Raw genomic sequence first — 15004 nt, forward strand, 5'->3', positions numbered from 1 at the left:
TTAGGCCCTCTATGCCCTAAAGCTTGTGGTGGAACGAACAGATGCTAATTAGCATGTTTTTACATTATAGAGTAATGGGGTCCAGCGATACTCATGGAGCTCATTGCTGTCCCCAGGAACGGACTTCGTACATTGCTTTACTCTGTTTTATATTGTCCTGGTGTCCCGAATGATACCGATATAGCTCACTGCTGGCAGGTGATTTACTAATTTATTATTAATTTACTGTACTTTACTAATACAATTATATTTACAACATAAACAAATCACCATTATCATTCTGACCGACAGCAGACAGTCAAGAAGTCTGTGCCCCCCCATAAACCAATACCCCCCATAAACATCAGTCTGTGCCCCCCCATAAACAGCAGTCTGTACCCCCATAAACAGCAGTCTGTACCCCGATAAACAGCAGTCTGTGCCCCCCGATAAACAGCAGTCTGTACCCCTGATAAACGGCAGTCTGTACCCCTGATAAACAGCAGTCTGTACCCCTGATAAACAGCAGTCTGTACCCCTGATAAACAGCAGTCTGTACCCCTGATAAACAGCAGTCTGTACCCCTGATAAACAGCAGTCTGTACCCCCCGATAAACAGCAGTGTGTACCCCCCATACACAGCAGTGTGTACCCCCCATACACAGCAGTCTGTACCCCCCATACACAGCAGTCTGTACCCCCCATACACAGCAGTCTGTACCCCCATACACAGCAGTCTGTACCCCCATAAACAGCAGTCTACCCCCTGTAACACCAGTCTCTGCCCCCTGTAACACCAGTCTCTGCCCCCGTAAACAGCAGTCTATACCCCCCATAAACAGCAGTCTGTACCCCCCATAAACAGCAGTCTGTACCCCCCCATACACAGCAGTCTGTACCCCCCCATACACAGCAGTCTGTGCCCCTGATAATCAGCAGTCTGTACCCCCCATAAACAGCAGTCTGTACCCCCCATAAACAGCAGTCTGTACCCCCATACACAGCAGTCTGTACCCCCCATACACAGCAGTCTGTACCCCCATACACAGCAGTCTGTACCCCCCATACACAGCAGTCTGTAACCCCCCTACACAGCAGTCTGTAACCCCCCTACACAGCAGTCTGTACCCCCCATACACAGCAGTTTGTACCCCCCATACACAGCAGTTTGTACCCCCCATACACAGCAGTTTGTACCCCCCATACACAGCAGTCTGTACCCCCCCATACACAGCAGTCTCTGCCCCCTGTAAACAGCAGTCTCTGCCCCCTGTAAACAGCAGTCTCTGCCCCCCGTAAACAGCAGTCTCTGCCCCCCGTAAACAGCAGTCTGTACCCCCCATAAACAGCAGTCTGTACCCCCCATAAACAGCAGTCTGTACCCCCATAAACAGCAGTCTGTACCCCCCATACACAGCAGTCTGTGCCTGTGATAATCAGCAGTCTGTACCCCCCATAAACAGCAGTCTGTACCCCCCATACACAGCAGTCTGTACCCCCCATACACAGCAGTCTGTACCCCCCATACACAGCAGTCTGTACCCCCCATACACAGCAGTCTGTAACCCCCATACACAGCAGTCTGTAACCCCCATGCACAACAGACTGTACCCCCAATACACAGCAGTCTGTACCCCAATACACAGCAGTCTGTACCCCCAATACACAGCAGTCTGTACCCCCAATACACAGCAGTCTGTACCCCCATACACAGCAGTCTGTACCCCCATACACAGCAGTCTGTACCCCCATACACAGCAGTCTGTACCCCCATAAACAGCAGTCTGTACCCCCCATGCACAACAGACTGTACCCCCAATACACAGCAGTCTGTACCCCCAATACACAGCAGTCTGTACCCCCAATACACAGCAGTCTGTACCCCCAATACACAGCAGTCTGTACCCCCCATACACAGCAGTCTGTACCCCCCATACACAGCAGTCTGTACCCCCCATACACAGCAGTCTGTACCCCCCATACACAGCAGTCTGTACCCCCCATACACAGCAGTCTGTACCCCCATACACAGCAGTCTGTAACCCCCATACACAGCAGTCTGTAACCCCCATAAACAGCAGTCTGTAACCCCCATAAACAGCAGTCTGTACCCCCATACACAGCAGTCTGTACCCCCATAAACAGCAGTCTGCACCCCCCATGCACAACAGACTGTACCCCCATACACAGCAGTCTCTGCCCCCCGTAAACAGCAGTCTCTGCCCCCCATAAACAGCAGTCTGTGCCCCCCGTAAACAGCAGTCTGTACCCCCCATAAACAGCAGTCTGTACCCTCATACACAGCAGTCTGTACCCCCATAAACAGCAGTCTGTGCCCCCATACACAGCAGTCTGTACCCCAATACACAGCAGTCTGTACCCCCATACACAGCAGTCTGTACCCCCATACACAGCAGTCTGTACCCCCATACACAGCAGTCTGTACCCCCATAAACAGCAGTCTGTACCCCCCATGCACAACAGACTGTACCCCCAATACACAGCGGTCTGTACCCCCAATACACAGTGGTCTGTACCCCCCATACACAGCAGTCTGTACCCCCATACACAGCAGTCTGTACCCCCATAAACAGCAGTCTGTACCCCCCATGCACAACAGACTGTACCCCCAATACACAGCAGTCTGTACCCCCAATACACAGCAGTCTGTACCCCCAATACACAGCAGTCTGTACCCCAATACACAGCAGTCTGTACCCCCAATACACAGCAGTCTGTACCCCCATACACAGCAGTCTGTACCCCCAATACACAGCAGTCTGTACCCCCATACACAGCAGTCTGTACCCCCAATACACAGCAGTCTGTACCCCCCATGCACAACAGACTGTACCCCCAATACACAGCAGTCTGTACCCCCATACACAGCAGTCTGTACCCCCATACACAGCAGTCTGTACCCCCATACACAGCAGTCTGTACCCCCATACACAGCAGTCTGTACCCCCATACACAGCAGTCTGTACCCCCAATACACAGCAGTCTGTACCCCCATACACAGCAGTCAGTATCTATTCCCCTTTTAACCTGCAACCTTCAATAGAGATAAGATGTGCAGAGCCACGTATAGAGAGACAGAAATATTCACATTAAAAGTAGAAACAAACACATTCATTGTGGTTTTTCAACCATTTATTAGAAATTAAATTTGACAAATATATTCATGAGCAGAGAGGAAATTATACAATTAAAAAATACATTTATATATATACAGAAAAAGAGAGCAGAACACGTTTGTAAGATAAGTCACAGAATAAAAAAAGAAATGCTAGTTATTATCATGCAAAGAAAAGGAATATGTGCTCTGTATGTATAATATAAGAAATACAAATCAAAGGCATATTGTGTGATAAAAATGTATCGATAGCAAATCATGTAACCTAAAAGTTAGAAACAAGGACAAACTGTGGTGGGCCAACATTGAAATGGGCACGCACCATTGGCAGGTCTTCAACCTGGTGGCAAACAGCATGACACACGCAAGACGTCAATATGTGGCAAACAGCCGGTAGGAAGGCTTTCTAGCAGACAGACATTGGCATGGAGTCTATGCCGATAGTCTGTCTGCCAGGACTGAGGAGGAGCACGTTTTTAATTAAGTATTTTGCAAAATCTTTACATTTTTTTTTAGCGATTTCACCAGCACAATGTATAGATGAAATTGCATAAGGAATGCATTACCGGCAAGCAAGAAAAAGGTTTCCTCTAAATTTAATGAATTCACTTTAACCCATTCACAAGATACAAATATACAAAACAGCAGAGTCTTTCCTTCCCCCAAATGTGGACATTAATACCCTCCGAAAGCGAAGGAAGGATAGAGTGTAACCAAATGGTGGATTCATTCTAGGTAAAGCACAGGGAGAAACGTCACAGAAATACATACATTGAGTAGTTTAAAAAGAACGTGGAATAGATAGTGTATTGGTGGAGAGAGGTGACTTTTGCCTCACTTTGGGCTGGATCATTTCTCCTTCATTTTTTCTGTTCCCAGAGAACTTCCATCTGCAGAGATCAGGGTGTTGAGCTGTTATACAGCAGGAATGGTCCCAGGGGGTGTCCTGAGATATGAGACCAGGACATCCTGCCATCCCGCTGCAGCACCTGATCACAGCCCTATAAATCCTGCCGCACAAGCCAAACGTCCCCACAATTCCAGAGCACTGAAGAAGAGAAACGACGAGATCCTGAAACAGCAGAAAGCAGAGAGGGAGGAACAGAATGCAGAGCAGAGAGAGAGTATGACAGCCCTGGAGAGGAAGGAGGGGCAGCGAGGAGACAGAAAGCAAAGGGTGGGAGAAACAGAGGGACAACGAGAAAAACCCAAACGTATGGGATTGATGAAGAGAAATGCAATAAGGCATCATCAAAACACAAGCGTGACTCGGTAGGGGGCTGCACGGGAAGACGTGTGACTAAATAGAGAGGGTTGCAGAGGAGGATGTATTATAGTGGAGCTGTCCGTGTCCGGTGCTGAAGGACTGCTGTGTATTGGGAGCTGTCCGGTGCTGAACCAGTTTGAACCCATGCTTCCCAGCAGAGGCTTCCCAAATTCTGAGGGTTGGGGCCTTACCCCTGCCCCTCGCCAAGCTCCTTCTCTCTGACCCTGACAATATATGTTTAAGAAATATCACCTGAATATCATCTCACGTCATCTCATCCTCTATAACCCTGCTGTGACCTTTCACCTGTGGAGTGAAGAGGAACAATGCCAAGGTCCTTTCTGGTGAAAAAAGTAAAGGATGGTTTCTGTTCGTCCGACACGGAGAGTTCACATGTCAGACATCGAGCAGAGTTTGGCTCACATCTCCAGGACAAAGGTATGTGGGCCTAGTTACAGGTGGAGATATGTGCAGCTTGCTACATATAATAGCACTCTTACTGCATGTTACACGTTACATATTATATCACTCTTACTGCAGGTTACATGTTACATATTATATCACTCGTACTGCATGTTACACGTTACATATTATATCACTCATGCTGCATGTTACATTTTATATATTCTATCACTCGTACTGCAGGTTACATGTTATATATTATATCACTCGTACTGCATGTTACACATTACATATTATATCACTCGTACTGCAGGTTACACGTTACATATTATATCACTCGTACTGCAGGTTACACGTTACATATTATATCACTCGTACTGCATGTTACATGTTACATATTATATCACTCATGCTGCATGTTGCACGTTACATATTATATCACTCATACTGCAAGTTACACGTTACATGTTACCTATAGCAGTACTCATACTGTAGGTTACATGTTACACATATCACTCGTCCTGCATGTTACACGTTACATATATCACTCATACTGCAGGTTACATGTTACACATTATATGTTACATATTATAGCTCTCATACTGCAGCTTACACGTTACATATTAAAGCCCTTGTACTGCATGTTACACTTTACATGTTACGTATTATAGCTCTCATACTGCAAGCTACACGTTACATATTATAGCACTTGTACTGCAGGTTACATGTTACACATTAAAGCACTCGTACTGCATGTTACACTTTACATGTTACATATTATAGCATTCATACTGCAAGTTACACTTTACAGTTTACATATTATGGCACTCGTACTGCAGCTTATATGTTACATATTATAGCTCTCATACTGCAGGTTACACATTACATGTTACATATTATAGCCCACATACTTCATGTTACATATAATAGCTCCACTCATACTGCAAGTTACACATTAAATGTTACATATAATAGCACTCAAAACGCAAGTTACACGTTACATATAATAGAAATCATACTACAGGTTACACGTTGTATGTTACCTATCATAGCACTCATACTGCAGTTTACATGTTACATAGTATAATACTTGTACTGTAAGTTACAATTACATGTTACATATAATAGCACTCATACTGCTGATTACACGTTACATATTATAGCATTCATATTGCAGGTTACATATTACACATTATAGCACTTGTGCTGAAGGTTACACATTACATGTTACAAATTATAGCCATCATACTGCAAGTTATACAATGCATGTTACATATAATAGCATTCATACTGCAAGTTACACGTTACATGCTACATATATTACCACTCATAATGCAAGTTACACGTTACATGCTACATATAATAGCCATCATGCTGCAAGTTGCACGTTACATGCTATATATAATAGCCCTCATACTGCAAGTTACACGTTACATGCTACATATAATAGCCATCATACTGCAAGTTGCACGTTACATGCTATATATAATAGCCCTCATACTGCAAGTTACGTTACATGCTACATATAATAGCCATCATACTGCAAGTTGCACGTTACATGCTATATATAATAGCCCTCATACTGCAAGTTGCACGTTACATGCTACATATAATAGCACTCATACTGATAGTTAACTGTTACACGTTACATAGCCCTCATAGTTACATGCTACATATTATACCACTCAGCATTTGTACTGCAGGTTACATGTTACATATAATAGCACTCTAACTGCCTGTTACACTTTACATGTTACATATTAATGCACTCGTACTGCAGGTTACACTTTACATGTTACATATTATAGCGCTTGTATTGCAGGTTACACGTTATATGTTACATATTATAGCCCTCATACTACCTGTTACATGTTACATATTATAGTATTCATACTGCAGGTTACACTTTACATGTCACATATTAATGCACTCGTACTGCATGTTACACTTTACATGTTACATATTATAGCTCTCATACTGCAAGTTACACATTACATATTATAGCACTCATACTGCAGCTTACACGTTACATGTTACATATTAAACACTCGTACTGCATGTTGCACTTTACATGTTACATATTATAGCATTCACACTGCACGTTACATGTTACATTTTACATATTATAGCATTCGTACTGCAGGTTACATGTTATATATTATAGCTCTCGTACTGACATGTTCCATATTAAAGCAGTCATACTGCAAGTTACACGTTACATGCTACATATAATAGCACTCATACTGCTAGTTAACTGTTACACATTACATGTTACCTTTAATAGCCCTCATAGTTACATGTTACATATAATAGCATTCATACTGCAAGTTACACGTTACATATTATAGTATTCGTACTGCAGGTTACACATTACATGCTACATATAATAGCACTCAAAGTGCTAGTTAACTGTTACATGTTACCTTTAATAGCCCTCATAGTTACATGTTTCATATAATAGCACTCATACTGCTTGTTATGTGTTACATATTAGAGCCCTCATACTGCAGGTTACATGTTACATATTAGAGCACTCGTTTACACAATTTACACATTACATGCTACCTATAGTAGCACTCATACTGCAGGTTACACATTACATATTATAGTATTCGTACTGCAGGTTACACGTTACATATTCTAGTATTCGTACTGCAGGTTACACGTTACATATTCTAGTATTCGTACTGCAGGTTACACGTTACATATTCTAGTATTCGTACTGCAGGTTACACGTTACATATTCTAGTATTCGTACTGCAGGTTACACGTTACATGTTACATATTATAGCACTCATTTATTTATTTATAAAATATTTTACCAGGAAGGATACATTGAGATTTCTCTCGTTTTCAAGTATGTCCTGGGTCCACAAACATTGCATTGATACAATAGGGTACAATAAAATACAAAAACAATATTAATATACAATATATACAAAATGTAACATGGAACAGGTAGGAAATATATAATCAACCATGACACGTGCATTCTGTTATGAGATATGTAGAGAGGGATCTCTTAAAGGACTTAAGGCTTAGGGAAGATTTGAAAGTGTGCGGGAGGTCATTCCATAATTGCGGCGCTCTGTAGGAGAAGGAGGTACTTTATTTAGTCTGCCTCAATACGAAAAGAAAGCGTCTCGATTCTCCTTTTCCTACAGAGCGCCGCAATTATGGAACGACCTCCCGCACACTTTCAAATCTTCCCCAGGACTAAAATCCTTTAACACACACAAAGCTTGTCACCATCTCACACACAGCTCTGCACTCTCTCACACACACAGCTCTGCACTCTCTCACACACACAGCTCTGCACTCTCTCACACACACAGCTCTGCACTCTCTCACACACACAGCTCTGCACTCTCTCACACACACAGCTCTGCACTCTCTCACACACACACAGCTCTGCACTCTCTCACACACACAGCTCTGCACTCTCTCACACACACAGCTCTGCACTCTCTCACACACACACAGCTCTGCACTCTCTCACACACACAGCTCTGCACTCTCTCACACACACAGCTCTGCACTCTCTCACACACACACAGCTCTGCACTCTCTCACACACACACAGCTCTGCACTCTCACACACACACAGCTCTGCACTCTCTCACACACACACAGCTCTGCACTCTCTCACACACACAGCTCTGCACTCTCACACACACAGCTCTGCACTCTCTCACACACACAGCTCTGCACTCTCTCACACACACACAGCTCTGCACTCTCTCACACACACACAGCTCTGCACTCTCTCACACACACAGCTCTGCACTCTCTCACACACACAGCTCTGCACTCTCTCACACACACAGCTCTGCACTCTCTCACACACACACAGCTCTGCACTCTCTCACACACACACAGCTCTGCACTCTCTCACACACACACAGCTCTGCACTCTCTCACACACAGCTCTGCACTCTCTCACACACACAGCTCTGCACTCTCTCACACACAGCTCTGCACTCTCTCACACACACAGCTCTGCACTCTCTCACACACACAGCTCTGCACTCTCTCACACACACAGCTCTGCACTCTCTCACACACACAGCTCTGCACTCTCTCACACACACACAGCTCTGCACTCTCTCACACACACAGCTCTGCACTCTCTCACACACACAGCTCTGCACTCTCTCACACACACAGCTCTGCACTCTCTCACACACACAGCTCTGCACCCTCTCACACACACAGCTCTGCACTCTCTCACACACACAGCTCTGCACTCTCTCACACACACAGCTCTGCACTCTCTCACACACACAACTCTGCACTCTCTCACACACACAGCTCTGCACTCTCTCACACACACACAGCTCTGCACTCTCTCACACACACAGCTCTGCACTCTCTCACACACACAGCTCTGCACTCTCTCACACACACAGCTCTGCACTCTCTCACACACACACAGCTCTGCACTCTCTCACACACACAGCTCTGCACTCTCTCACACACACACAGCTCTGCACTCTCTCACACACACACAGCTCTGCACTCTCTCACACACACAGCTCTGCACTCTCTCACACACACAGCTCTGCACTCTCTCACACACACACAGCTCTGCACTCTCTCACACACACAGCTCTGCACTCTCTCACACACACACAGCTCTGCACTCTCTCACACACACAGCTCTGCACTCTCTCACACACACACAGCTCTGCACTCTCTCACACACACAGCTCTGCACTCTCTCACACACAGCTCTACACTCTCTCACACACACACAGCTCTGCACTCTCTCACACACACAGCTCTGCACTCTCACACACACACAGCTCTGCACTCTCTCTCACACACACAGCTCTGCACTCTCTCTCACACACACAGCTCTGCACTCTCTCACACACACACAGCTCTGCACTCTCTCACACACACACAGCTCTGCACTCTCTCACACACACACAGCTCTGCACTCTCTCACACACACAGCTCTGCACTCTCTCTCACACACACAGCTCTGCACTCTCTCACACACACACAGCTCTGCACTCTCTCACACACACACAGCTTTGCACTCTCTCACACACACAGCTCTGCACTCTCTCACACACACAGCTCTGCACTCTCTCACACACACAGCTCTGCACTCTCTCACACACACACAGCTCTGCACTCTCTCACACACACAGCTCTGCACTCTCTCACACACACAGCTCTGCACTCTCTCACACACACACAGCTCTGCACTCTCTCACACACACACAGCTCTGCACTCTCTCACACACACACACAGCTCTGCACTCTCTCACACACACAGCTCTGCACCATCTCACTCACAGTGCTCTGCACCATTTCGCACACAGAACACTGCACCATTTCGCACACAGAGCTCTGCATTCTCTCAAACACACAGAGCTCTGCACTCTTTCACACACACAGCTCTGCACCATCTCAAACACACAGCTCTGCACTCTCACACAGAGCTCTGCACCATTTTACACACAGAGCTCAACACCATCTCACACACACAGTTCTGCATCATCTCTCACACACACAGAGCTCTGCACTCTCTCACACACACATAGCTTTGCACCATCTCACACACAGAGGTCAACACTCTTTCACACACAGCTCTGCACTGTCTCACACACACAACTCTAAACTCTCTCACACACACAGAGCTCTGCACTCTCTCACACACACAGAGCTCTGCACTCTCTCACACACACACAGAGCTCTGCACTCTCTCACACACACAGAGCTCTGCACTCTCTCACACACACAGAGCTCTGCACTCTCTCACACACACAGAGCTCTGCACTCTCTCAGACACACAACTCTGCACCATTTTACACACAAAACTCTGCACCATCTCACACAGAGAGCTCTGCACTCTTTCACACACACAGCTCTACACTCTCTCACACATACTGAGCTCTGCACTCACACACACAGAGCTCTGTAGCAATTCAAATTCAAAGACAGGTTGTCGCTCACAATGCTCTGTTCTCTATAAGAACTAAATTTAGATGTTGAGGGTCAGATAGGTATCTCTCTGTCTCTGTCTGTCTATCTCTGTCTGTCTATCCATATATCGCTACAGTATAAATGTATTTATATAGTTTATATTTATCTATTTATGTATCTATCTGTGGCAAAGATGCCTCTGCGACGAGCTCCTGGAGGAGCCTGCTAGCTAGATTCCTGCCCAAGTACTATGGGCCATGTAAAAGACATGTTAAAAGACTTTGTTCTTGGGATTTTACCTGTATTGTTCGGGAACCGTACAAACCAACGAACTGCGGACCACCTCTGTGCTTGTTAACCCCTATTGACCTCTCCTGAAACCTCCATCATTGTGGATTCTAATTTTTCAGCTAGGTGGGCGCTGTTCTTTGCATGAACACGTGGGAACTGAGTTGGCGCCCATCTTGTTCGCACGAACGCAGGCAGCGGTCGTCGAGTTCATGGAACTCAAATCGGACACTTTAACTCACGAACACAGCTGAACTTTGATGAACGCCTGCTTCGTTGCTATTCATGTCATTCGGTAGGATTGTTCGCATGAACTATGCGAACAATTGTTACCTAGGAGCCAGAGGATGCATTCAGTAGTTTGCTCGTTTTTACACTCCTGAAATTGACCAACCGCTTCCACTTTTCTTATGGAACTATTTGGGCAGAAGCCACGTGTGCGGTCGGTCAAAAGTTGACTTTCATGGAAAATCCAAACCACTGAACTGATCTGAGTGATTTTGGGATATTATGGTCACTCAGATCGGGGCTATCTGGGGATTTGGTTTCCATGGATTTTGGGGGTACTTTTGGGGTGTTGTGAAATTTTACGTTTTTCTGTACTTGGAGATAATTGAGTTTGTACAGTTCCTGACTCAATTATCTCTGAGGCACAGGGGAGGAGTTTACTGTGTGTATAAATTCTGTGACTGTGCCTGCATTAAATAGATGACTTTTCAGCATTACGTTTTGGCTAATGTGTGGGGGGGATGCTATATTGGCTATAATTACTGCTATACTGTTATACTCTCTGGAGGAGAGTTTTGACCACTGGAAGCTGGATCCAGGACTCAGAGCCAGGGTTGGGAAGAGACAGCAAAACCACAGCCAAGCTGCGGCTGCTAAGGGGCTGAAAGTGCTTATGGTGTCCCGGCTATAACTAGGAATCTTGTTTGGTGGAGGTACCCAGTCGGGTTACCAGGCGGTCCGCCACATTATCTCTGTATCTCTCTATACAATACCCCTACAAAGCTGTTTATTCTGCATCTATCCTCGAAGTCTACCTATAGTCATGGGAAAAGGAAAGCACACTCTGAATTCTATGGTTTTACATATTATGACATAATAATGACCATCTGTTCCTTAGCAGGTCTTAAAATGAGGTAAATAGAACCTCAGATGAACAACAACACATGACATATTACACCGTGTCATGATTTATTTAATAAAAATAAATGTGTGAAAAACTAAGTACACCATACAATCCCATATCCTGTAAGCCACCTTTAGTCGGAATCATTTACTATGTGACTTTATCAGTCTCTTACATCACAGCTCTCCTAATGTCTTCACACAGCATTTCCATCGGGTTGAGGTCTGGACTTTGACTGGGCCATGGCAACACCTTAATTCTTTTCTTTTTGCTGGTGTGCTCGGGATCAATTACCTGTTTTATTACTCCATTTTGGGCAAGCTTGAGCTGTCGGACACATGGCCTCACATTTGACTGTAGAGTACTTTCCTATACATATATGGTCGACTCAATGACTGCAAGGTTCCCAGGTCCTGTGGCTGCATAACAAGCCCAAATCATCACCCCTCCACCACCGAGCTTGATATTTGGGATGAGGTGTTTGTGCTGATATGTGGTGTCTGGTTTTCGCCAAACATGGCTCTGTATATTCTAGCCAAACCTCCACACTTTGGTCTTGTCTGTCCAAAGGACATTGTTCCAGAAGTCTTGTGGTTTGTTCAGATGCAACTTTGTAAACTTGCATCTGAGAGAAAAGACTTTCTCTTGGAAACCCTTCCAAACAAACCATACCTGTTCAGTCTTTTTCTAATTGTACTGTCATAAACTTTAACATTTAATATGCTAACTGAGGCCTGTAGAGTCTGAGATGTAACTCTTTTTTTTTTTTTTGCAGTTTCTCTGAGCATAGCATGGTCTAACTTTATGATGAATGTGTTGTGTATGTACTTAGTGGGCACTGGATGAGATAACCCTTCCCAAAACCAACCATTAAACCCCCTGTGGTGGACCTGGCATCAGTCCCTGGGTTGTCCGAACCCATAATGAGATCTTGTGAACAGATCAGTAACCCCCTGTTCGGGAACCGAACAGAACTTGTGTGGTTCCCTCTTCCCCCCGTTATTGACTTAGACCACTGACTACCCCTGGCTGTTAACCTCAATTAAGGAGTACTTGAGTGCTTTCACGCAGGCAGCGGCACTTGGTCGTCGAGTGCGTGGAACTAATTTCGGCTACGTGTGCTCGTAAACCCCGGTCAAGATGATACTTCTGCCTGTATACTTTCCCGAACAACTATACGAACCACGACTGAGGGGAGCATCCGCTACCTAAGAGCCAGGGGGAGCGTTCGTCGGTGTTCATGCAGGAACTTCCGAACCAAGATCAGTTACAGCCCTGGATTCTCTGGAACGCTTTTGGGGAATCACCTTGTGGCCGGCTGGTGAAATCTCCTCCCGAATAGCCACCGAACCAACCTGAGCGATTTTCGGATAAGTTGTGCGCTCAGATTCAGGCTATTCGGGGATATAAGAATTGTGGGGTTCCTGTACTGTTTTATTATGTTTTTGGGATGTTTTATAAAATGTTATGTAATTTCATGTAACTGAGAGATAATTGAGTTATCTAAAATTCCCATCTCAATTATCTCTCAGACCCAGTGCATCTTGGGAAAATTCCCTTTCAACTTGTCCCGGAGACCCCATACTATGGGGCTGTGCATAAAAATCCATGTGGACTAATAAAAATCAGTTGACTCCCAGAACTGTGTGTCGTCCAGTTACTGGGGGAATGGGCTATATCTACTAACCAGTGCTTCCCTTCCAGCTCCAGAGGATTCCAGTGGAGATATTCATTCTCAGTATTGCAGCTCCGCTACACCTCCCGATAAAGACAGACACCAATGTTGGATGAAATCGGCCACAGCATTTATTAAAATATACACATAAACACTGTATAACCCATTTGTCTTTATTATAAAACTATAGATATAACCTATCCGATCAATAAATTAACATATAAATAACATAATGTCATACTGTATACTTAATTTAACCAAAAAATGTCCTTGCCAAGCTAACTCACACCCCCAAAGGCTCTCACCTCCCCCCTCGTCATAACAAAATTCCCTTTTACTTTTAATGCTCCCCACCAACCGGCTTTCATGTCGGTGGGGACATGTCCAACCTGTTACCCTTGCGGTTTACAATAAGAGACAGGGGAGGTTGAGACCCGGCCATGATCCACCTTAATCTTCTACCTGTTAAACCATCTCCCAACCTGTTTGGTAAGGACACGCCCCCCGCCAGCTGTGATAAACCAGGAGCTAAAAGAAGGGCGGGCGGGCACAGAGGTCTGTTTAATTAGTCCCCACCTATTTCTAACATCCAACACTGCCACACAGACATGACAGCCAATTACAGCTCATCCATCTCCCCACTCATACATGTGCCCTTGTCCGCTAAGCAGCACACTCTCCCTTGGGCCTGGACGTCCACTCCTGGGAAGATTGGCAACTGTCTTGAATACTTTCTACTTTTGAACAATCTTTCTCACAGTAGATTGATGGACTTTAGATTGTTTAGAATTGGCCATAGAAACCTTCCCTGTTTGATGGACAGCAACAAAGCAACAATTGCTTCTCTAAGATGATTGCTGATGTTCTCCTCCTTGGCATTGTGTTAACACACAAATGAATGCTTCAGACCAGCAAACTGCTTAAACTTCAGCTTTTATAGAGGTGGTCACACTTGCTGAGGATTAATTAATCAAGGACATTTGATTAACAGTAAACATGTGCACCAGTGAAATTTTCGTTTTGTACGAATGTTTTCGTACTAAATAAAATTGTCATTTGTCAATCCCGAATTTAATCCGCAAACCATTAGTTTTCAAACAAAATTTGTTAAAAAATAATTAGTCTCACCCATTAGGACGAACAGAACTGCGCATGTGCAAAAAAAAAAAACAAGGAGGGAGCCGCCAG

The 15004-nt window shown here is 44.9% G+C and overlaps 1 protein-coding gene across 1 annotated transcript in view; it reads left to right on the forward strand.

The window, feature by feature from the left end:
• Nucleotides 1-4300: 4300 nt before the first annotated feature.
• SCRT1 (scratch family transcriptional repressor 1) overlaps nucleotides 4301-15004 on the forward strand; it is a 90647-nt gene continuing 79943 nt past the window's right edge. Inside the window, exon 1 of the mRNA XM_063450917.1 lies at nucleotides 4301-4820. Within this exon, the coding sequence (XP_063306987.1) occupies nucleotides 4709-4820 (112 nt within the window). The 5' untranslated portion in view covers nucleotides 4301-4708. The remainder of the gene's footprint in view (nucleotides 4821-15004) is intronic.

The sequence above is a fragment of the Pelobates fuscus genome, chromosome 4, assembly GCF_036172605.1.
Source record: "Pelobates fuscus isolate aPelFus1 chromosome 4, aPelFus1.pri, whole genome shotgun sequence".
Taxonomy (NCBI): Eukaryota; Metazoa; Chordata; class Amphibia; order Anura; family Pelobatidae; genus Pelobates; species Pelobates fuscus.